This window comes from Scophthalmus maximus, chromosome 16 (genome assembly GCF_022379125.1).
Source record: "Scophthalmus maximus strain ysfricsl-2021 chromosome 16, ASM2237912v1, whole genome shotgun sequence".
In the NCBI taxonomy this organism is placed as follows: domain Eukaryota; kingdom Metazoa; phylum Chordata; class Actinopteri; order Pleuronectiformes; family Scophthalmidae; genus Scophthalmus; species Scophthalmus maximus.
In genome coordinates this window covers 7213310-7235064 of record NC_061530.1, presented here as the reverse complement: position 1 = coordinate 7235064, position 21755 = coordinate 7213310, and the positions used below count along the sequence as shown (strand labels likewise).

At 42.7% G+C, this 21755-nt stretch overlaps 2 protein-coding genes across 7 annotated transcripts in view; one reads left to right on the top strand and one right to left on the bottom strand.

Moving 5' to 3' along the window:
- slc39a11 (solute carrier family 39, member 11) overlaps positions 1-21755 on the top strand; it is a 109154-nt gene that overhangs the window by 10752 nt on the left and 76647 nt on the right. For 4 of the 6 annotated variants that reach the window (XM_035613520.2, XM_035613519.2, XM_035613516.2 and 1 more), the window contains exons 1-3: positions 8314-8383; positions 10065-10186; positions 11555-11593. In XM_035613520.2, the coding sequence (XP_035469413.1) occupies positions 10079-10186; positions 11555-11593 (147 nt within the window). In that variant the 5' untranslated portion in view covers positions 8314-8383; positions 10065-10078. Of the gene's footprint in view, positions 1-8313; positions 8384-8426; positions 8570-10064; positions 10187-11554; positions 11594-21755 lie in introns of those variants that run through there. The other 2 variants (XM_035613518.2, XM_035613517.2) reach the window with 2 other exon arrangements.
- Positions 123-4048, bottom strand: LOC118287886 (somatostatin receptor type 5). Its single transcript, XM_035613522.2, has one exon. It carries the CDS (start codon positions 3521-3523, stop codon positions 2504-2506), a length of 1020 nt encoding a protein of 339 aa, XP_035469415.1. The 5' UTR covers positions 3524-4048; the 3' UTR covers positions 123-2503.

Here is a 21755-nt window from a genome sequence, read left to right as displayed (position 1 = left end):
TCGCAGCGGCGGCAGCCTTGACATTTGCAGACTCTTTCCAGTTCACAGCAGGCCCCTCCGGGAGAAGTCCCGAGGCACACGACCAAGAGGAGGCCCAGTTTTACGAAAAAGGAGACTTGTGCTTGTTTTTGGAAAGAATCCAAACATTTATTATTAGCAAAATATATCACAATGACATCTAAAAAAATTTTTTAAAAAGGCACAAAAGAAAGTGGGGCAGCTGTGATACTGATTAATATGAAGTGATGTGTGAAGTCCTAGCCGCAGCAACATGTCCTGATTCACAGCCTCAGTAACATCATCCGCTGTCCAAAACATATGCGTCCAGATGTGGTTGAACTGGATTACACTGACGCCCAGTTTTATAATGGGGCACTAATATCTGTGGTATACAAATATGAAATGATAATCACATATCAGTTGTATCTTTATCTCTACAATATACAGATTATCACAGATAAAAATTTTCATATACACATATTTACACCACTGACACTTGACACCCAACGGCCGTTCTGGCCGTCCACCTTTGACGAGGGTGTTTGTATGTTTGTTTGCATCTGTGTGCAAAAACATGTTTGTTGATTGGTCAGATCATGCGATTGGATCCCGCTGTCTATGTTGAAGCTGTTTAAATCTGACCTTTTTTTATACATTTTAATCCAGTCAACCAGGATGCATGTTAATGCCACCAATGACTGAAATGAATGAAAGTTAAGTACAATATGCACGTGATTGCCACTTCATGGATATACTTCCTTTTTAATTCTGGTAATTGTCTATTTGACTGATTACACTGAGACTGGCTCATATGGCGAAGCCTTTTTCATCAAGCTCAACCCGACGCCTCTTTTAAAAATGTCGAAGTTTTAAGCTGACTGTACAAAATTACAAGTGCCAATATTTATTTACATATAACACTCTGTAAGACAAGTGCTTCTATGGATTACTAACTACAGGTTCGCGTGTATATGGTGGCTGCCTTGTGTATCCTGCGTCCGTCTGGTAAGTTGATTGCGCCCGTCCTCAGAAATTAACCTGACGTGTAAACAAGATGCAATATGCACATGAACTGTTGGGGCATTGTAGAGGCAGCATTGCGGAAAAGGTTTGAAGACAAGCGAATAGACAAAGTCAGCAATTACCAAAAATCTGCATGATGCGTCATTGGCGCAAGCACACTGTCAAATTAGCCGATGACCATTTTTTAGAAGTCAGTGCGGAAACCTGCGGATACAAATGGAAACAATCCCGAGAGCGCTACGTCTTTGAACGGCTAAAAGAATGTTGGACAAACAGAGCGGGGACGGCGCTGACAGTGTGTTTTGTCCACCGGTCATCAGTTGCCTCACAGAAACCTTTTTTTTTCGTCATAAAATTACATGAAAAGTGTCACCATGTCTATCGTTGGCATAATGCAAATCTAGCAGTTCTATAAGGTCTGAGGGCTCTCGTGTGCCCTCTAGAGGTAACCTTCAGCAACACATGTAATACATGGGAACATTTACGTAAAGCGAGTGTTCGATGCAAGCACATGTTTGAAGAAAAATAAATATATCTTACACATTAGCCTAAGACACACACAGGGCTCTCCGCAAGCATGTGTTCAGATGCATGCCATTGGCCACCCAGGCACAAGCACACACACACACACACACGTCTGACACTGTCCTCCACTGGAAAGTCACCAGGACACAATCCAGCTGTGGGAGTCGAGGGGCCTGTCTGTCTGTGTGTGTCCTTGTATGCTGGTGTTTGGCCAGAGGCATGTGACCCACGCTATGCTGTTTACACTCCACCTGTCCACACTTCGAGCCTCTCGTGCCTCATTTCATTAGAGTCTGGTGAAAAGCAGTACAAGGAGAGGCGCTAGAAGCAGCTCAGCCCAGCAGTCTGCATTATTAGAAGACAAATTACACGACAAGTTTGTAAGTCAGACAGAGTGTGAGGTGGGCCTGCACTCGAACAAGACGGGGGATTTGTAGGATAAAGAGCATTATGGAAATTATGTCAAAAGGAATTATGCCATTTGATGGGCATACTTTAAACCTTTCTTTTTCCTTACACAAACTTTTCAGTTTCTACTTTACAGAAATTGCAAAGTACAAAGCCAACACTTTCATGTACACAGGACAGGTCAAACTTTACTGCTGGGCAGAATGATTCACAGCCAGTACTCAAACAGTGACGTGTGCGATTAACGGAAGTCTGCTGACACCCCTGTCAGACACATGCACTCGAGACAGGTGTGAACAAAATTCACGCACATCTTGATTTACAGTCAGGAAGAAAGCAAACTCAACCGCTACTGTTGGACATAAACTATAAAAAAAAATATGTTCAACTTCATTCTTGGAGCAAATAATATATCTGTAACTGTTTCCAAGCGGACAAAAAGTGGATTCATTGCAATGAAATGAGTAAATAAGTTGAAAGATGCAAAGCATAAATGCATCATCACAGGAAAAAGAAATAAATGTCGACTCAGCTTTTAGTCTTCTCTCTATGCCAGTATGGTGACATCCCGCATGCCTGAGTCGTTTATGTCATACCGTTCAGTGTTGCATTGCATGCTGGGAGATGACTTGGCCACGGGACAGAGGAGGGTACGGAAGTGCCTCCTGAAGGTGTCGGAGAGGCAGGCGTAGAGGATGGGGTTCGCGCAGCTCCACGAGTACGACAGCAGGACCACGCACTCAAAAGCTCGGGCGAACGTCAGGACCAGGCCACTTTGATACAAGGAGCAGAAGTTGAAGGTGTAAAACGGCAGCCAGCACATGCCAAACACAACCACCACCGCCACCACCATTCTGGTGACCTGCCGCTCCAGCCGGTGGCTCTCGCGGTTCGGCGTCGCGGCGCGCAGTCGCTGGGAGCGCAGGGTGAGTAGCAGCGCCGCGTAGGATGCCGTCATCACGGTGAACGGCAAAACGAACCCTATGGCGAAGGTGTAAGAGAGCACGCTGAGCCACCAGGCGTCCGACACCAGCTCGGGTATGCACAGGCCTCGATCGGCTGAGAAGTGGAGCGCCATGGGGAGAATGGTGAGGAGCGAGAACAGCCACAGGAAGGCCGACACGATCTTGGCGCAGCGCGGCGTTCGCCAGCGTGCAAACCGAAGGGGGTCGGCCAGCGCCATGTAGCGGTCGACGCTCATCGCCGTCAGGCAGAAGACGCTGGTGAACTGGTTGATGCCGTCCAGCACCATGACCACTTTGCACGCCACGTCGCCGAACATCCAGCGGTTGTGGAAGTTCTGGCTCGCTATGAAAGGCAGGCCGACCATGAAGAGGCCGTCCGCCAGGGCCAGGTTGAAAATGTACACCGTGGTGGAAGATGACATCCTGTCCAGTTTCAAAATGGCGACGACGACGAGGGAGTTGCCGGCCAGTCCCAGGAGGCAGACGACCGGGTAGAGGATGGCCATGGTGACGCCAAAGGCATCGATATTGTCCTCGTAGTAAAAGTGCTCGTCCACATAAGTCTGATTGTAGTCTGCATCTGACAGAGCCGAGGTGTCCATCCCGCCTCAGAGCGTCAAGTGATCAAACAGAGAACAGAAATACAAAAATACACTCAGAGCAGTGGCAGCTCAGAGGGATACAGTCTCTGCTCCTGCTTAGATTCCCCTGCAAGCAGCTCCAGAGTCACCTCTTGACTCCCCGTCGTGGAAGCAAAAGAAAACGACTCTGAGGGAGAGGAGTTAACAACCGAATTTGAACGAAAAAAAGAAGAGAGAGACTAAAACCAAGCAACCGCTCACAGGTTCAACAACAGTCGGGCGTCAGCGGCTCTTCAACTGGCCCCATCAAGTCCATACCTCCTTCAATCAAAAAAAAAAGACCTGTCAAAAAATAATCCTTCGTGTAGGAGACTTCTGTCTGACACTCACGCACTCGCACAAACACACTCGGCGACGCACGGCAGTGTGGAAGTTCGCAGGACGGACGCTGGGACGCTTGCCTGAGCGCTCGTTCTCCCTGGGAGCCCTTTTATATCTCTTCCCCCCACAGTGTGTGAGGAGTGTTCCTACTCCTGTCTAACTGTGTGTGTGGGTGTGTGTGTGTGTGTGGGACCCTACCACCCCCCTCCTCTTGTTCATCAGTCTCCAGAGATTGTGATAAACTCCAGCTTGGCACACGCCCCTCCTGAGTGCCCCCCCCCCCCGGCTCCTCTGTAGCACTGTTTCCAAGGTAAACCCCCTGGCCCATCTGCTACAATACTCTTGTTTTCATAACTTTTTTCGCTCCATCTTTCTTCTTCTTCTTCTGTTTACTCCCCCCCCCCCCCCCCCCCCCCCCCCCACAATCCACCCATGTGCTCCCCTCCTTCTCTGCCTCCAGTGCGCCTGGGGGGGGGGCCTAAACACACACACATAATAACACTATCTAGCCACCTTCACAACCCAGACTGAGTAAATCTGCCGACAGCAGATCTATTTTCCTCTGGGTTTCTGTTGTCTGACATTTGACATGGGATGTTGTATTTTTTGCTCCTCGGACTCCATCCACCCATCCTCCTCCCCCCGCCCTTCCACGCTGTTTTCCTTACTCCCTCTATCGCGAACGGAGGAGGCGAAAGAGGAGAAAGAGGGAAAGGTGAAAAAAGAGCGGAGAAAGCGGGGGTGGTGGGTGGGGGGTTGGCGAAGATTAAAGACCCTGGATAAGCGATGACCCCCATCCTGTTGCCGCTCTGACACGCATAGCTGGAATACCCCAGCAACTTCCCCCAGAAAAACAAAAACAAAACTCCAGTTTGTTTCGCCACCCACCGTCAATACAGCAATGGAGCAACAACTAGCCAGCTCTCCCCTTTTGTTCCAACCTCCATCCAGTGATTTCTTCTGGTTTCAAAGACCCAATCTGAGTGCTCATTCAACAGATGCCGCCGATTTCTCAGGGCATACCATCACCCCGACTTTTAACTGGCTCCAATTAAGTGTGTGGGGAAATGTCTTTGTAGTCTTTAACTCCTGATTAGCTTGTGGCTTAACTTCCCCCCAGAGAATGGCACTTCATGCGACGGGGCCCACGTCTCCCCCCGAGCCCCCCCTTGTAAAAACATCACTGGGAACACTTTGTTTTGGGGTGCTAAATTTGGAAAACGCCTGACAGCCTCGTATTCCATGGGCAGTATTTCACTGCCGTGCCGCAGACAGACATGCTGGCATCCATATCCACGTGAAGAAACGGGCCACGTGGGATACTATGCATGTCATCTTTCGCATCTGCAAACTCAAGGCCGAGGGCTACATCGCTATCTATCGGCAATGACGCTTCTTAAGAAATCCCATGTTCTCACATCTTGTTTTGGTCCAAGGACTTTTCTTCCCCTTTACCATCTTACATGATCCTTGTGAGGCGACAAACAAAGGTTTCAAGTTCCACTGAGGCTTCTCATCTCGACCTCAGCTATGTCGGTGATTAACAACTCTCAAGGGTCCGGGATGCTTCAACAGAGGCGCCTTCTCTGACGGCTTTGGGCAACTGTTCGGCGATGCGTGCTTTGTTTAAACAACTGATGCGTCTTGCCTTTGTCTGTGACGCCTTTACATGAAACCAAAAGTGTGAACCTCATTTTCAGATTTCACAGATTAGAAAAGTCAGACCACAGAAAAGGTACATCATTAGGAAACCATGAATGCCTGTAGAATTGTTTGTGCCACGCCAGCTGTTAGATGTCAAAGCTTATCAACTGAATGAATGAAAACGTTGACCTGCTATATGAGTCAGAGTATCCATCCTCTGTGGACCTTGAATATCTGTCGAAGATTTAACAGCAATCCATTCATTCAATGTCTGTGGGATTCACCCTCTGGGGACCGTGAATGTCTGAACAACATTTCATGGCTCCGTTTGCTCAATGGTTTTCAATGCATTTCGGTTTGAACAACAGCAGTGGACCAACAATCCCCCGGATGAAACACAGAACCCATCTGGAGCCCGTGTGGCATAACACACAATAAGCATTCCAGTAAAAAATTAATCACACTGTTTTGCTGTATCTTCGACAAGATTGTTTCATAACAGGGCACTTTCAGTAAAAGATGTCACATATGGAATGGCATGCTGCACCAAATGCTCATTGCTTGGAAGCGAGAGGAAGCCACATGAAGCAATGTGGAAACTTAACATAGCTCATGATCTCGTTTATTGATACTGCGTGTCATCTTTTGTTTCCCAGCAACACTCTCTCTGAACCCGGAGTCACTCGTTAGTCATGCAAATCTCGCAACACAGAAAAATCTAAAATATTTAGAGGAATGATGGTTTAAGCAACGATCTCAACTGTCATCTGTGTTTCATTAATAAGATGGATAAAGCTACGCTTACATAATTGAAAAACCATCAGTGGATGGGTTTATTTTGTACCTAGTGGATTATGAAGATTTGTGCTCACTAATGGTGGTTGATTTTTGCAAAAAAATTGGAAAAAAAACCACACACTTTAATCTAATGCTTGAAGCACTGTGCAAATGCTGGTTGTTTTTTCTTTGGTGGTGTATTCCTGCCACTATCATGCAAAACTGCCCCCCCAAAATATGCAGCATGATGCCTCGTTGCGATATTTCCAACAGGGTTGTTTTGAAGGTGCATTAGCATAAAACAGCGGAGATCTATCACATCAGAGGTAAACATCAGTATTTGATGTCCGTCAGAGAGCGAGGGCTTCTTTCTCGAGCCGCCGCGCTGCACAGATGTTCACTGATCAAGACAGAAAACCATCGGCGAAAAGGCAGACAGGCCTGTTCATCTCTGAAAAGACAAGAGTGCAATGCAGATATAGGAGATGTTGCGTTTTGTAACATGAACGTGATTTTCGGAATTCGACTTTTTACACTTACACTTCTGAGTGCGAAAATAATTGGATGTTTACTGAGATTGTGCTTGACCAAAACAGAAGAGAACATCTTGATATTGTGTTTGGATTTAAATCTACAAATCTAAAATGTATGAATATAATTCTGCCTTTCTACATACTGAAACCGCTCACTAGATTATATTTGAAATTTACTACATTTTTAGAATCCGTAAGGATTTAAGGATGTCAAGAAGATGAGCAGCTGTGGGTTTAAGGACAGATCGTACATTTGATGTTTCTCCAAATTGGAATAGGCATTTATTCCCACATTTATTGACACACATTTATTGCTCCAGCAGTCCAGTGGAGCAGCTTGGTGAACAGAAGTTGTACCGAGATGCTCTCTGGTGTGATTTTATAAGGGAAGATTGTTGGAAATCGCTCCCAGGCTTGTATGGCGTACAAATTAGCTGAAGAAGAGATTGATCATCGTTCAGATGGCGACTGCTGATGATTAAACCGTAAAATAAATTTAAATCGCCATCAGGTGTTTTCAGAAATTTGCAAAAGTCGGGAAGACATCAGAAAACACCGGGAACATGCCAGGTGATGAGTCCACAGGTCAAAGGTCAACATGCCAAGGAATTACCACAAAGGAGGTGAGCGAGAAAAGCAATCCGGGAAACTTCCACTGGGAACAGAACAAATTCCCTGGCAACATATCCAGAATCTGTTTCCCGTTAGAACACAAGCCAAAAAGTCTGCACATGCACACACGTGCTCCTTAAGACCAGCGGGGGGAAGACGTTCTCGGATGCTTTGTCTAAAAAAAGCGCTAATGCGACAGTGTAAATATAACTGAGTAAACGAAATAAGTACATTTGTAAATGACGAAAATTACACACTAAGTTGGAAAAGTACAATGGTTGTTCTATAATTGTATATTATCTGAAGAAATGATCATTATTATGGCCTTTGTGTCTTTATTTGATAGAGACATAACAGTGTATGGATAGAGACAGTGGAGAGAGAGACAGGAAATGCAGGGGAGGAGAGCGGGGGAATGTCATACAGTAAACAGTCCTGTTGTCAAACCAGAGACCTACTGTATGTGACAGTCTGGACCATACATATCCTCATATTCTCTCCCCTACAGTACGTTGCACTAACCATATGGATATTGGGTTGCGCCAAGGATATTATTGTTATTATTAATTGACATAGATCATCATGTTTTATTTTGAAAGTCAAATTTTAATTTGTAAAGTAACCCGCGCTGTGGCCAACAAACTGTCAGGTTAATGTAGATTCAGAGGAGTAGAGCCATAAAAAGGCAGCAATTGAAAAACTGTGTATGTGTGTGTGTGTGTGTGTAGCCCTAAACTTGGCACGTTCTGAGCTTTCCAAGCAGCCTCCTGTGCAATTTTATATTTTATGAATGAGCGCGCCCCCACCACTGACGCTGTCAACGTTATATTGACCAATAGACCGCGGGCAGAGGCGGGGCTTCCCCCGTCATAGACACGTGCACCGGGAAGCAGGAAGTAAATACGCAGCAGTCGAGGGTGCCGGGTGGACACAAGTGAGTAAAACCCCGAAACTAATTCCCCCAAAACTGCGCCAAAAGCACGCCGGGGGTGAAATTTAAACGAATGTAGGGCCGTTTGGTCACATCACACCGGTGCCCGGGGGAACTATGACTGCGTTCGTTCGCGTCCCGGGCCGAGCAGACACTTAGAATGAGGCGGGTTTGGGCTCTCGTTTACAGGTCGGTCATGTCGTTTACCTGTGTACACGAAGTGTTGTGTGTCAGCCATACGACAAGACAACTCATAATACACACACTGCAATGCTACGGAAGCCGCGTGAGACACTCTGACAGTCGATTGAGTTAAACAAAGCAAAACAGCTGCACTTCAGATGGTGTGTGCAAATGAATGCAGCGACACTCTGATACACACAGACGCGGAAGTGATTAATTTGCGGTGTTCATCTGTTATTTGCCCCACGTTCATGAGATGCATGATCATCGTTAAGTCATGTATGAAGTTGTAAGTCGTCAGTACATTTTAGAGCTGCCTTGGTGAATAGTTCCCATCGCATGATTTCTTGGATTGACGCGCTCATGGAAAATGCCATGTTGATGCTTCCATTAAAAAGGCTGCATCGTGTACAGTAGAAAGCATTTATGCATGGCGCGGGGCGTGAAACCATGAAACTTTTAACAGATGAAAAAAAATCTTAAGCAGTAAAACTGACCCGTGTCCGTTTAACTGTAACCAGTACAGTCGCTTTTTATTCTGTCTTTCGCCTTTAACCTGTCTTGGTCTGTTATGATCAGTAATTCATGGTTACTCGAGGTAGATTCCCGTGCTACTATTGCACTGTGCCCTAACGTTTCCTCCAATCCAGTGATGACCTCATCCGTAATAATACCGTGGCCACTTTTTAAAGTTAAACAGGTTGTTTTGCTTCAAAGCAAAACTCCCCTGTGTGCTGAACCCCCCATAAAAAAACACAATTGGGAAGAGAGGGTCACTGTATTGACTGTTAAACTGCCTCTTGAATAATTAGAATTAAAGTATGTACAGCACACCCTGTGTGTTTTTTTTCATTTTAACTTGGGAAGTGTGAATTATAAGCCCCATTTCTTTGGCAGTACTACCCACCGAGTGATCGTTTCTGGGCCAGGCCTCGACAGGTCCTGCCTGCACAGATGCAAATGAAACTAGGATATGCACATCCTGAGCAAACAGGATATTTGACGTCCCACGTGGCCTGTCGTGTGCTGAAACAAACTCAGCGGCCTCGTGTTGGATTACTAATCTGAGGGCTTAAAGGCGCACGCACACACACACACACAGACACACACACACACACACACACACACACACACACACACACACACACACACACACACACACACACACACACACACACACACACACACGTACGTATTGGTTTAAGGCAGAGTCAGCTAAAGCACACAAACTCCTGTTCTCTCGTGTGTCGTTTTGTTCAGTTGTCATGCTTGTCTATGAAATGTTGCTTCCACTGTGGAAATGTATCATCAGTGGCGGCTTCCACGTGGGACGACGTTTACTTTAGGCTTGCAGGAGTAATTAAAAAACTGCGTGCTCACTGTAAGATTTGAATCGCCCCTGTTTTGTCTGCCCAGAAAGACCAGAACAAGATACTCTCTGTAACCTCCTCCAATGCAATGTGAATGCAAGAGGATGTGTGTTTGTGTGTTGTGTGTCCAGCTGCACGTGGCACCATGCTGGAAGGCTACAGCCCTGTGACCCAGGCCCTGCTGGGGACTCTGTTCACCTGGGCGCTGACCGCCGCCGGAGCCGCCCTGGTGTTTGTCTTCTCCAGTCGACAGGTACCGACCGACACTCTGAGCCTGAGGAAACACTGCACACACTGTTAATAAAGCGACGACTTTATTAAACACTGGGGGATATACTTCATCATTTCTTCCCTGATGAGAAAGTGGATACCACTCCCATGTGCCTACAGTAGATGCTGGAGTGCTGGTTAGCTTAGCTTAGCACAAAGAGTGGCAGCGGGTAGAAACTGCTAGCCTGGCTCTGTCCACCACTAAAGTTCACTAATACAGTGCTTCTGAGTCAGAGGAACCCCACCACAATCGTCATACACTATATACGCATACAAAACACCAATTGCAATACATTTTGACTTTTATCAACAACATAAACACTAAAATGATGATGATGATGAAGTTTAAAGAAGAAGTGTGCTAAACCGTCTGTTGGAAGTAGTAGTAGTAAGGGCGTTCGTAACGGTTCATGGGATGAGTAGTTCCTTCGCTCTTAAAATAATTATGTACAAAGCCTTGTACCTTTGCCTTTTTTTTTCCATTTTCCCAATTTTTTTGTGGTAACGATTCCTCTCGTAGTCTATCGGCTTGGTTCCAGCCTTAAAACTCTTTATATAAGGATTTTATGGGATGTCAATTGAGTAAATGAATTCATCTTTTGTGGGCTTTTAAATAACATGTATTTCCCTTCATTACACTTTACATCAGTATAACTCTGCCCCGTTCTAGAGTGCTCAGTTATTTTCTATATTCCAGAGAAAAAACAGTAAATCAGTGATAGATAGTCCAGGCCTGAACTATGAAGCGAGGTCACACTGGCTTGGCTAGCTGTTTCCCGCCTGATTCCAGTCTTTATGCTGGGCTTAGCTAACTGTTTCCTTGCCCAAGCTTCACATTTAAGGGACAGATGGTAAAAGAGTGGTTACTCTGTTCTCCTTCATTGATTGGGGAAAACGCAAATAAGTCTATTCCCCGTTCAAGTCGACTATTCCTTAAGATGTGGATTTTCATACAGTACGGCTATAGATAATGTGTCCGTTTACAAAACGAGTCACGTATCAGTGGTAGAATAACCATTTCCCAGATGGAATCAGCATATAGAGAAAGCATCAAATTTTTAATAATTTCAGATCAGTAGGCTGTTGCTATGAGACTTCTATTATGACGGCAAGAGAGTGTGTTACAGTACGATACACCACATGAAACAGAATGCTCTTCGCTCATAGATTGTGCTTTTTTTGTTGTTATTATTTGTGAACCTCTCACTCTTGGGACATGTTGCGTGTTTGCCAGTTAAGTCAACAGTAAGTGATTTACTGAAAGGTTTCGATGATACACCGTCAGGGTTTGAGGAGATCGATTTGACGGAACTGCAAACAACACGTCTTCTTGTCTGCCCTTTTCTTTTAGAAGCGCATCTTGGATGGAAGTTTAGGCTTTGCAGCTGGGGTGAGTTACGCACACACACACACACACACACACACACACACACACACACACACACACACACACACACACACACACACACACACACACACACACACACACACACACACACACACACACACACACACATGGTGATGAGTTTTTGGACATTTCCCCTTGTCAGGCTGTTTCCTCCAGAGAGATGAACCCTGATTCGTTCAGATGCCACACTTATTCATTTAAGTTTGAGATAAGTGTTTCCCCTGAAGGAGAACTCTGCCTTATCGTGTCTAAAGAGGTATTACACTGCAAGAGAAAATACATCCCATAAACCCCGCTATCTGACACTGACCCCGCTATCTGACTCTTAGAATTACATTTTTCTTTTTTGGATTTCCTTCTGGGGAAGCCGTACACGGCCAATGTCCCTGAGTAAGAATTCAGTCGGAGATCTGAACCTGGCAGTGAAGTGTGGAATCTATTTAAAAAGCAAAATTCCCCTTTTACCTTTATAAACCCATGCAATTGGTCTTGTACTGAATCTGCTTTCGGACTTTGCAGAGTCGCAGAGATGTTGTTCAACTGATATTGCAAATTAAAAGAAGGAAATAAGAAACATTACATATTTTCCCTTTATAACGTGGAGGTGGAAAACATGGTAAGTGGACTGTATTCATGTATCGCTTTTCTAAAGTGCTTTACAGGACAAGTCACATTCAACCATTCGCACACACATTCATACAGCGCTGCCATTTACCGCGGTATTTCTGTCACATTCATACACTGCCAGAAGAGCCGTGTAGAGCTACAACAGTTAATCGATTAATTGGTTAGTAATCGATTACTAAATTAATCACCAGCTATTTTGATAATCGATTAATCAGTTCAAGTAGTATTTATGGAAAAAAGAGTCAAAATTCTCTGATTTCAGCTTGTTAAATGTGAATATTTTCTGATTTCTTAGCTCCTCTGTGACAGTAAACTGAATGTCTTTGGCGTGTGGACAAAACAAAACATCATCTTGGGATTTGGGAAACACAATTGACATTTTTCACAATTTTCCGACATTTTATGGACCAAACAACTAATTGATTAATCAAGGAAATAATCAACAGATTAATTGATCATGAAATTAATCGTTAGTTGCAGCCCTAGAGCTGTCAAAGGCAATTTAGGGATAAGTGTATATTCGGACTTGGGGGAAGCGGCTATCGAACCACCGACTTTCTGGTTAGTGGACGACGATCTCTTGCTCCTAAGCCGCAGGCTCTTTAGCTCAGAAATGCTTCACTATACTTTCTATAAAATTTTGTCATTTGGGCACTTAAAATTGGCTGATGTGAGCCTTTCCCTGACATCATGCTTATGTTTGCTGATATGTGCCAAAATGAAAACTTTCATTCACGGTATGAACCAATCAGAAAAGTGAATTTGTCTTTCCATTTTACGTGAAGTGTGTTAGTCCTGCAAGAGAGTTATGAGTACAGGCACAAATGTCTCCAACTGAATTATCGCTCCAAGTGTAGATAAGAAGAGGAGGTGTTATGTCTGCGCAGGTAGAATCAGTGTTTTCTAGTTTTCTAGTTTGTATTTATACCTGTGCACTTATTTTGCAAACAACAGTTTATTTCATTTCCACAGACTGCAATTCAGTCTTTGGAAATTTGTTCTGCCGAGAAAACTTTCTCATCTTTTGGTAAATGGTGTAATTAAATTTCTTTCAACTTCCACATCTCGTACGTAGGCTGCTTCTTAAATAATTGTCACTGTTCGTGTCGTGAAACGGACTTTGTCGTACTGGAGGGAAATTTAATCATGATTCCCAGTGGCAATTCTGAGGCTGTTAATCATTTCTGATAAGTTAGCTAATTAGACTAATGCCAAATGATGAGAAATTTGTCTAGTTTCCTCGAGAAAGAGAGGGGAAGGGGAAGTAAAATTCTTATCTCCATCCGTTCTTATCTCTGCTTTTTTTATCTCATCTTTTCATCCCAGGCTATGTGGATGTTTTCTTTACATTCAAATGAAATATGATATAGTCAGATTGATATCAGCTGAGGGTTACAGTATATCTGTCTCGCATTTGCTTAACCTTGCTAAAATTTTGGTATATTGCACATAGTATCTTTCTGAAATATATTTATGATGAACTTCACTACTCGGCATGGAAAAAAACAATTACTGATGAAAGAAATCAGGATGCTACTTATCAAAATACACTTTGGGAGCAATATGTAACTCCTCATATTTTTATATTCATGCTCACACATTGTATTCTCGACTTTTCTTCAAAGCAGTTCCTGTTTTCTAATGCAGCTGATCATTTGTACTGATGATTCACTCAGAGGATAAAATTAATAATTGCTTAGGTTCCAAGTTTGCTGAGTCATAGAACAGACGACAATAAGTCAAACTTTCGCTTGTGATTGGACCAGGAGAGTTTCATGTCATTCAACTAACTCTGTCTCTAAATGAAAATTAACAGGTGCCCTGGGCGACTGCATTGAGGGATCGGGGGGGAAAAAGGAATTCACATGAGAATCACAATTCTCATCTTTTACCATACTGAATGCATCCACATGACTCGGCAAAGAACAAAACTAGAATCATATCGTAGCTTATCTTAACAGAAGGGAAGGTTTTGGATGCAAATCCGATTTGAGACTCATGAAGAAATATGTTGTGATACACCCGTACCCAAGGACTGATTTGAGCAAAGGGAAAAACCAAAGTTCAGCACTATGAAACACAGTCTGGTTCATGTCAAGCAAGCTGTGTCTGTACAGTGCTGTGGATGATAACCATGGTAACACTGTGGCAGCGAAAATACTTTTGTCCACTGAGGGAGACATTACACCCCTCTGTAGTCCAGAACACACTCTAATCCACATTGCACTTTCATTTCATTATTCTCTGACAGGCTCTTAATGCCTCCACGTTATTGCATTTAACTTTTTAGGTTAGGCACACCACAGATATAGGAGCATATCAGTTTTTTTTTTTGCTGTTTTGTCAGACTATGTAGAGATATGAGTGCCTCATATGTATTATTGCTATTTGATGTGCAAAAAAACCAACAGCAACTAAACAAAAAATAGGAACACAATGAAATGCTTTTGCTCACTGGAGTAAAAGGCCTGCAGCTTGTGCCCACATTCTCTATCCATTCAATCGAGAATCGGTTTTGGAATCGAAAAAATCGGACACTGAATCGAATCCCAAAGAGATTCTCAAAGATTCCCAGAGCTCCTACAGCTTCACAAGTCTAAAGATAGGCTTTACTACTGCAGAATATAAAGGCGCTGTACCATGCACATGGTTCAACAAGCCTCCTTATTAATCATGGGTGTGTTTTGGGAAGTGTAACATGCAGTAAACCACTCAGTGTGCCATCACACAGTCCCTTAAAAAAGCCAGATTGCTATTATGATGTCAGATTTACCAGGTAGCAAGAAAGAATGCTTCTCTGTAGAGGAAACAGATGTGCACCGAATGAAAGTGTGTGAGCAGATCATCTGTGTGTGTAACAAGCAGTAAGACATTATTTAAATCATTATCTCGATAATGCTCCTTAAAATAGCAGTGAAATGCTGCACCACCGACTTCAAACCGGGTTTCGTTTTCCACTGCCTCAACATAGCTATATCGCAAACAGGACCAACATGTCCATGGGCGCTCAGATGGCCACAAGTAAATCTGCTATTTGAACAACAAGGGCACAAGCAGGGGAGCGACATTGGTCTGAAACCAGCTAGGACACTTCTTTTTGCGGGAGGTGTAAAGTAGGTCTCAGAAAATCTTTATAAAATCATGAAAACATTATAACACAAACCTCCCTTTAAGTTAAGTTTGCTAACTTGTGACTCCAATTTTTTTATGTCTCTGGGTTCACATATCTTTTAACCTTCATTATGTACAGTATCTTTGAATATTTTTTTTCCACTATGGATAAGAACAATAGGTTGATTTTTGTGTTCTTGATTAAAACGGATATTATGGTTATTGATTGTAACTTAGATGAAGATCTGACAGAATTCATACATGAGAAATTTGAACATATATTCAGGCAATTCCAATGGGTTCACTTACTTTTTCTTGCCACATGAATTTGCACACTTCTTGAAACATCTTTTTGTGGTCACACACAAGCTCAGTGCCCTCGAGGTGAACCTTTGCCACGGAATACATATTTCCCAACAGGACGGCCATCCTCAGGTCCAGCACTATAGTTTAGGGTTTTACAAAGAAAGAATCAATAGAGAGAGTGTGTGTGTGTGTGTTTGTGGGGCTTGGTGGGTGTTTCATGACCCGCGTGAGTCATGCTTATTGCATCTCATGTGATTCCTATGCCGTCCTGCTGTCCCTCTAAGTAACACACCCTGAACACACACACATCACAGCAGAAAATTGCGTCATGCCGCCCCAGAACTCATCATCTGTGTTACTACATGCGAAGAATTAAAGCAACAATTACCTAATTGCCCTAATTACTTTGATTCTATATCTCAACCTCTGTCTTCTGCCCGTACCGCTTCTCTTGGCGTGTCTCGGGTAATGACGCTGTTTGTTCCTGGACGGGAGCGTATAGGGAAAGCAGTAACAGCGGATGACGTTGATGGGCAACATTAAAGCCCAGTCCTCTGTTTCTTTAAGTTATTATGCAGAACATTTAACTTTTTTTCTTTTTTGTCTTCAAGGCCCATTTGGTGTAACACAACAGTAATTCATCCGCAGACAGCCCACGGTGGTGTCTCCTGCTGCCTCGTACGCATTACAACTCCATGTACAAACAATTTTTGCTCGCTAATAAGTTTTCACTGCTGTGTAGGGACGTCACTCTACCTGCTGCACTGGAACAGAATTGTTGCCAGTGAACGTAATCCAGGCTGTATTACATTTCCCTCAGAAAGGATTGGCCAATGTAAGCTACTAAATTTACAGTATGAACAGAATATGTAAGAGACATGACACTGTGGGTGTGTATGTCAAAGTAGACTTTTCAACCCCCACCCCAAACATATTTGCTTCATTTAGACATGTTGCTACCTAGTGAGAAGAGATGTGTCCCCTTAAGGATTTAGCGCACAGTTACTCTTTTCTGCAAGTTGTGTTAAATATGCATCAAGGAGAAAAATGGCTAAAACAATGGGATATCAAGACAGTGCATAAAAAAAGCTAATTAAATCAGTGGTAACCTTGTGCGTGTCATTAATTCTAATAATACATCACTATAAATTCAAAGTGACTCCTCATTTGTTATTAGCTAAGATCGTTAATATGATGCACTAACATGCCTTAACTATGAGGATGTCACAAAGCATCACATAGATGTGCGTTAATAAAATCCTCATAAAAATACAGTCATACTGGCTGAACAGTAAAATATGTGGATAGAATTGAACTTATCTGTAAAGCTTCTTGAGGCTCATTCTTTTGAAAAAAAAAAAAATCTTATCTTTAGGGCCACTTGTTAAGCTTTCAGCCACATCTTACGGCTTTCATCAGTTGGTTGCTCGCCTTTCATGGATCGATTTTTGTTATCACAAGACATAAGTATGTGTTGTCAGGTGGTTGTAGATGTGTAGCAGATTGTTTCAACATGACAACTGAGCAAACCCTCCACTTGACGGCGGCCATGAGATGTGTCTGAAAGCTGCAGAATACCATGTCAGTCTTTTTTACTTTAATATCAGTAAAATATTTACAGCTTTTTACCTCACTTATCCTAGGTCTTCACAGGGTTATTGGTTCAATCCTGAGCACTTACGGTTCACATGCCAAAATGTCCCTGAGCAAGACACTGAACCAGAATTCCTCCAGATTGTCAGGCCAGCGCATTGCATAGGTTGCTGCTACCTACAAGACTAATAATACTTTCTCTATTCTTCTGTGATGCAACAAGTTACTGATTCGGGAGCAGCCTGTCAGCCAGAATGTGTTGGATTAATACTATTAACTATCAACAGAAACTACATTCATTTAACATGACACTTCCATTACATCTCAATGGAGGACAACCGCTCCTGTTAGAGGACATTTGCGGGGAACTTTGTACACAACTCCCACCTCACTGCAGGAAGGAGAACTCTTTCACCAGGTCATATTGTAATACTTATGTATGAGACTCAAACATTAGGTAACAATGTAACCACTGTAAACCTCTCCATGCATTTTGGACTATCAGAAGTCCTCACTGTCCAAAACCAAAATCAATTTCAAAGCTTTAATTTAAAAAATAAAAAATAAAACGACAGGATGAAAATAGACGAGGAATCTGAACATGGCACCCGACTTTAGACATTTTCTCTCACTTCTTTCTCTCACTGTTTGCCGAGAGCATTCATAACGCACATATTCTCTGGCTCCACCTGTTCGTATGCACCTCCCATACGATGAAACTGAGATTTTCATTGATGTAATTAATGTGCCGTGACAAAACAAGTGGTGTTTGTTATGCAAAAAAACTTGCAATCCAGTGTGGTGAATACGGATTGGCCAATAAGCAGCATTTTATGTAATAATACCATATGCTTTTTTCTTTTTTTTTCCGGAAGGGGGAAGGTTATTTTCCACTGATTTCACTGAAGGATCACGTTGCATCGGTCCCCTGGGTTCACCAAAGCTGAAACAAGCTCGAAGGAGCTGCAGCAGAGATCTAGGCATTCGTCCATATGGGCTTTACTGCCGTTGCCGTGCTGCTGCCAGATCCAGTACGTGTTGTGTTTGAACTGTATGAACACATGGCATCCTGAGGGTTAGACAGCACCTTTCAGGAATACTTAACAAGAGTTGCATGTGGATTTCGCCACGCAGTCTGTCACCTTATGAATACATAGAGACGCAAAGAGAATATAAATGTTTGGATGCCTATTGCAATATTAAGCGAGTACTTTCGGATCTTAAAAACAGCATATGAAATGTACTGTACAGTATTTCCACTACACAAGCATGTACATGTACGGATAATATGGACATGGTATCAGAATCAGAAATACTTGATCCATGGGGTAAATTGGTTTTCGACTCTGTATTAATGCTGTGTTGTGTACACAGTATTAACAGTTTTTAGTTGAAGTTGTAACAGTATGTCTGTTCATGTTCCTCATGAAAAATTGGAATGAAGTCCAATACATGTTACCTAATCATCAACACTGTTCTCTCCCCCTCTCTGCGTGCAAATCTAGAATTTCAAATGATATCTCTTTTCTTTTCCAAAGCCATCCTTCCACCTTTTTAAGTGCCTCTCTCACTGCATTGAAATTATTGAATTCTCCAGTCACCGTTGGTTTGAGTGGGTGTGTAGGACATATGAGTGGAGATGGAATGAGATGTAGAGGTGTTGATGGAGTGCAGGAAACTGAAAAATGGGGTGTTGATGGTGCGATCGCACAGACCAGCAGAAAATGTGAAATAATGTAAATCTCAGTCGTTTTTTACATACTCTAGGTCCAGCATGTTTGGCGTTTGGTGCGAATTCCTCTTTATTTATTTCCCTTTTTTTATATATATATTTTTTCTTTTTATATGATAGATAGTGCAGTAGTAGTTCATGAAGCATGAATAGTGGGATTTCAGAATTTATACATAAAATACTCTTATCAGCGTGAATAAGCTGCATCTATATTTCTTTTCAAGGCTGAGTGCAACGCTAACTAATTGAATCATGGGAAACGCCCTTTGGGATCCACCATAAAGAGAAGAGAACCAACAAATGTGACAAAATGAATATAAACATTGTCTGTATCACATATTGCTGTACTGAAAGCTTTAAGTCAATTTTGAGACATTATTTCATCCATGAGTGACGGAGAGCTGTGGGGTTTATCTTTGTTGCAACACACTTTAAACAGCCCAGCGGCCTAATATTCTGCAACTGGAAAACTGTCTGAATGTCACTGATTAATTGGTATTCAGAGATTGAAGCTTAGCACCAATTAATATCCCCACTAGCAAGAGCACAGGGCTGTAAGAATGGCAGCGACGCTTCAAGAGTCCACTCTCTGGGCTGTTTGACTTTAACTCCCCTTCCCTTGACATTTGTTCGTCTCTGCCGCCTCTTGAAAAAAGGTTAGGTTAACGCGCTTAATGTGATCTTGTGAGCGAAAGCTTCCAGTCTTAACAATGGGGTGGGTGAGAACATCTTGACAAGAAAAAGAGTGAGAGACCATCTTCCTTCACAAACTCAACCCTTCGCGTGCCCTTTGAGGGAGGCGTATAATTCCTAGGGGAATCATTTACCAACGGGGTGAGAACATGTGAAACTGTATAAGTGTTAAACTGGACTATGCTTCGAGCATGAGCTTCTTTTCTTCTTTTTCTTCTTCTTCTGACATATTACAACATCTGCTGGACGGATTGCCATAAAATCTAGCAAGTCATGGTCCCCATAGGATTAATCTTGAATGTGCTAATCGATCATTCTCAACATGCTGCCGATAGCATTTAACTCACAGCACCGCTGTGCCTCACATTCTTGTTTGAAACGATTTGTACTGATTTGAGCTAAATTCAAACAATTTGAACCAATTGGGTTCATTGTAATGTAGTGCTGTAAACCGGCTGAATTTGTAATGGGTTCTGTCACTACATCACAAAAGACTGAAGGTCAATCAAAAGCATGTTAAAGCTTGCACATTCCCAGTTAATGATGAGAAGCGCACGCACGGAAAAGCCGCAGTGCTTAAGTGAATATCTCTTTCCTGCACTTTTATGTTTGCTTTCTAATTCTCAAATAAATTACGTTCTAATCTACTTTCGTAGACACGCCGCATTCAGCTCTCTGCTGTGCAAAGGTTTTCAGCTGAATGGTTAGAATGCAAATTCGTTTGACCAAGAAGTGCTTAAATGTGACCTTTTTCGAGCGTAGACATTTTGTGGGCCCATTAGGCAATCTAATTGTAGAAACACAAAACATGCACCAGCATATATTTTCCCACAGGTGTCAAGTGATGACATGTCTGTTAGGGGTGTTGAAATTAATCGTTTCTACGATGCATCGCGATGCGGAAGTGGACGATGCTGCATCGATGCAGTGACGGACAATAATCGATTATAGATCACTGCCGTTACTTGTTGATTTTCTGACCGCGGCTGGACAATAAAGTTTTAGAGTTCAAATTACTTGCTGGTAGTAGTAGCGCTTGTCAAGGAAATAGCGGACCCAGCTCAGCCAAGAATTAATGCTGTAACCGAGCTGTTATTGTTACGCCTGTACTGTATCATTTATACTTTGTTTATCACTGTCAAACACTACAGCGCATCCACTCCCTTCTTCCGTTCTGCCCTTCACAATAAAACCTCAACTTAAAATCACTCCGCATTTTGCTGAGGCAACCCAAAAACAGATTCCAATTAAAATGTAATGTCACATAAATAAATTAGCTTACACTACGTTGTTGTTTGATAAGTTTTAGGTTAAAATAATAAAATAAAAAAGGGAGTTCATATATATCTGACTGCTTTGATTCATTGATGAAAACGTAGCCATGATGTGCAAGAATATCAAAAATGGAAGATGCTTCGCATTGTGATGCATCCTGATGCATCGTGAAATCGAATTGAATCGTATCGTTGACACGAAAATCATAATCGAATTGAATCGTGAGACCAGTGAGGATTCACACCCCTAATGTCTTTACCTTTATAGTGCACATATGTTTTTATTCCTGAACTACCGATCTGAAACTTGTCTAACTGCCAGACGGGCCTGGTTTTATTATTCTTTCATGGTTTTGACGTGAAATAATCACAGTAAAAGTAACTTTGGCTGAACCAGTTTCTTGATACACAACTTTGACTCTGACATGAGTCATGTTAAACTCTATATCTCTATATATCTCCATAGAATCACAATGTCAAGCTTAGCGGCGGGTTTTCCCAAATCGGATTTGAACACCACTTTGTTTCTCCTTGACTTTCAAAAGGACCATGGCCTATTTTATCTGTATTTGTAGCTTTATCTGTATTGTGTATTGCATTTGTTCATGGTTTTTGCTCTGGAGATGCTGACAAAGTCTTCACTATATCTGTGTCCAGAATCATTTCCTTCATTGCTGTGCTAAAGTGGAATTTCCTGATAATAGTATTTTATCAAGTATTAAGTCAGATAACCAATGGTTTACCTTTTTTTTTTTTATGAGAAAAATTGCCATCTGTCAAATTACCAGCAGAGGCACACGATAATTGC